Source organism: Acanthisitta chloris, unplaced genomic scaffold (genome assembly GCF_000695815.1).
Source record: "Acanthisitta chloris isolate BGI_N310 unplaced genomic scaffold, ASM69581v1 scaffold41219, whole genome shotgun sequence".
NCBI lineage: Eukaryota > Metazoa > Chordata > Aves > Passeriformes > Acanthisittidae > Acanthisitta > Acanthisitta chloris.
This window is the reverse complement of record NW_008692692.1, coordinates 66-2,402: the sequence shown is the minus strand read 5'-3', so window position 1 is coordinate 2,402 and position 2,337 is coordinate 66. Positions and strand designations below refer to the sequence as shown.

Below are 2,337 nucleotides of genomic sequence, written 5' to 3'. Positions count from 1 at the left end.
CTACCTGTTATGTAGGAGTCTTCAGCAACTTTTAGATTACCCTGGGGAAGATGTAGAAGAGACATTCTGTTTGAATTTTACAGTAAGACATACTTAACATATCAACTTTGTGATGGTTTTGGTACAATCGAGGCCTGTCTATTTATTCATGTGTATTATAGTCTATTCCGCATGCTAATAGCACATACCCCATGTTAATGTTAAAATGTTCTTTTCTGTCAGCTCCCTTGTTCTTTTGTATGTGGTCCTGAAAACTGAGCTATTAAGTTGATTAAGTAGAGTGTTTTTAAAAATAGCCTTGTTGTCACTGTGGCATGTGCCAGAAGCTAACTTCTCATGCTAGATAGTAAGAGGTAGATTCCTAAATACTCCTTGAAAATGGAAGTTAGGTTTTGACATCACTAGGTCAATGCTAAGACAATTTAGAATTTCCCTCGCTGTCCTAATATTAATAGTTTTTAACTTGAACGTTTATAGTTTGTGTACTTAGTCATATTTTTTTAGAAACAAAATGCTGAAGACATTGCTTGGAGACATACTGATGTAGTCAGCTTTCCTGTGCTGCTGCAGCAATAAAAGAAGTTTTTATAGCTAAATGCAATAGTTTCTGTTATACAGGGGAGATTCCCGGAAATTAAGAGTTTGATCTTGATGTACATTGTAATGTCAGGTACAGCCCTCAACACATGCAAACATTTAGGACCTCCCAAAGAGAAATGGCATTGTTCTCCAGATGTGTTTTCCTCTGACTTGGGCAGAGTAAGAGCTTCCACGTTTCAATGTCTTTGCTTCAAAGTACTAATGCTCTAACAGGTTGTGAGTATTGGGTTCATCTTGAGTTTTTGGCTCTCTGTCCAGGGCCTGCTTGGAGTAAAAACAAGGTGTTAGGAAACTGCTATTTATGGTGAAGAGCCTTGCTGAGCTAGGAGAGTGGTGTCCATTTCCTTGTTTCATAAATTAGAGCACATAAAGTCTCTGAGATCAAACTTAGCCGTGGAGTGAGTCAGACCTGGATCTGACTGTGTCTCCGGCAGGACAGAGCTGAAATTCGGGATGAGGTAATGAAGCCATAGTGATGATAATGCAGACCTTCTTCAAAGGATACCTTTGAAGAAACACAAGAGCCTTTTCTCCAAATTCACTTTTTCATGCCAAAGGGCATTCTTACTCTTTCTTGCATTATATACTGCATAGTCTATAAAGACATACAGACATATCTGCTAAAACTTTGACACGAATAAATAACTGATATCCCAAACCTTGAAATTAATAACTCATCTTGCATCTCAAAATCTGAGCCTCTTTGATGTATAGCAACTTGAAAATTGACCACTTTGCATTTATTCCAGGTAACCAGTCAATGTACTGATATAGATTTGTGCTGGTGCCATCAAGGCCAGGCAAAAGCAGGAAAATGTCTGTGGTCACATTAGCTTCCAGTGAGAGCAGATGAGTTAAGCTACAGAGCTTCTGTTAAAAAAAGGGAGTCCTTTTTGTTACTAGAGCATGTGGGCTTAGTCCAAAACAATTTTTTAGTTATCAGTCTCTTGGTTTTTTTCCCCACAGGAAATTTACCTAAACCAGTAACTTTCTTTCTTTTTGAGTTCACACTGAGACTTAATAGCAGTCCTCCAGCACATGTAAGTGATGGAAGGTGGTGGAGCACTCAGGGCACTTGGAGAAAAGAAAAGAAGTTTCTGCATATGCCTTTTTTTTCTCTGGCACACTCTTTACATGCCAGTCATCAACTGTGAAATAGAACCCTGCATCTTTCTGTGGGAATATGGCTTGGAAAGTACTTCTGGTAAAATTAATTTCCTGTTTTTTTTATAGATCTGCAGGGAAAGCTATGGTGTGACAGAGCAGAAGAACCTGATTGAAGACGGAGATAAAATTCTGGTGCAGAAGGACAATAGGCAAGTGGGGCATACGTGGGGATGGACTCTGTTTGTGGTGAAGTCAGGTGCAATACCACAGAAAACTTGGCTGAAGTGAAATGTGGGAGAGAACTAGAAGTCACTGTGAACAAATTCTAAGACCAGTTGTTCAAAAGATACCAGGCAGTAGTAGCACTTGAACAGAACACAAGTTGTCATCACTTTCCACTAATGTTTGGAAAACGTCCCACACACTTTTGGATGGACATCGTCCCTACAAAGGGCCTTTGTATATACCCTTGACAGTTTTCTCATTTTAAGTAGAGTTTGAAACATGATTTTGGCCCCTGAATGTTAACATCCCTGATGGCTTGTTTGTATTCTAAATTCTGGAGCTGGAAACACTTTACATTGAGGATGCCTGATGGAGAACCGTCATAGAATCATAGAACCGGGTTGG

General features: G+C 39.4%; 1 protein-coding gene across 1 annotated transcript in view; it reads left to right on the top strand.

Moving 5' to 3' along the window:
• The window catches only part of LOC103809876 (probable E3 ubiquitin-protein ligase HERC3), a gene marked incomplete at both ends in the record, with an annotated part of 11,657 nt that extends 9,741 nt beyond the window's left edge, over nt 1-1,916 (top strand). The window contains 2 exons of the mRNA XM_009082747.1: nt 16-82; nt 1,834-1,916. Of these exons, the coding sequence (XP_009080995.1) occupies nt 16-82; nt 1,834-1,916 (150 nt within the window). The remainder of the gene's footprint in view (nt 1-15; nt 83-1,833) is intronic.
• Nucleotides 1,917-2,337: the final 421 nt, after the last annotated feature.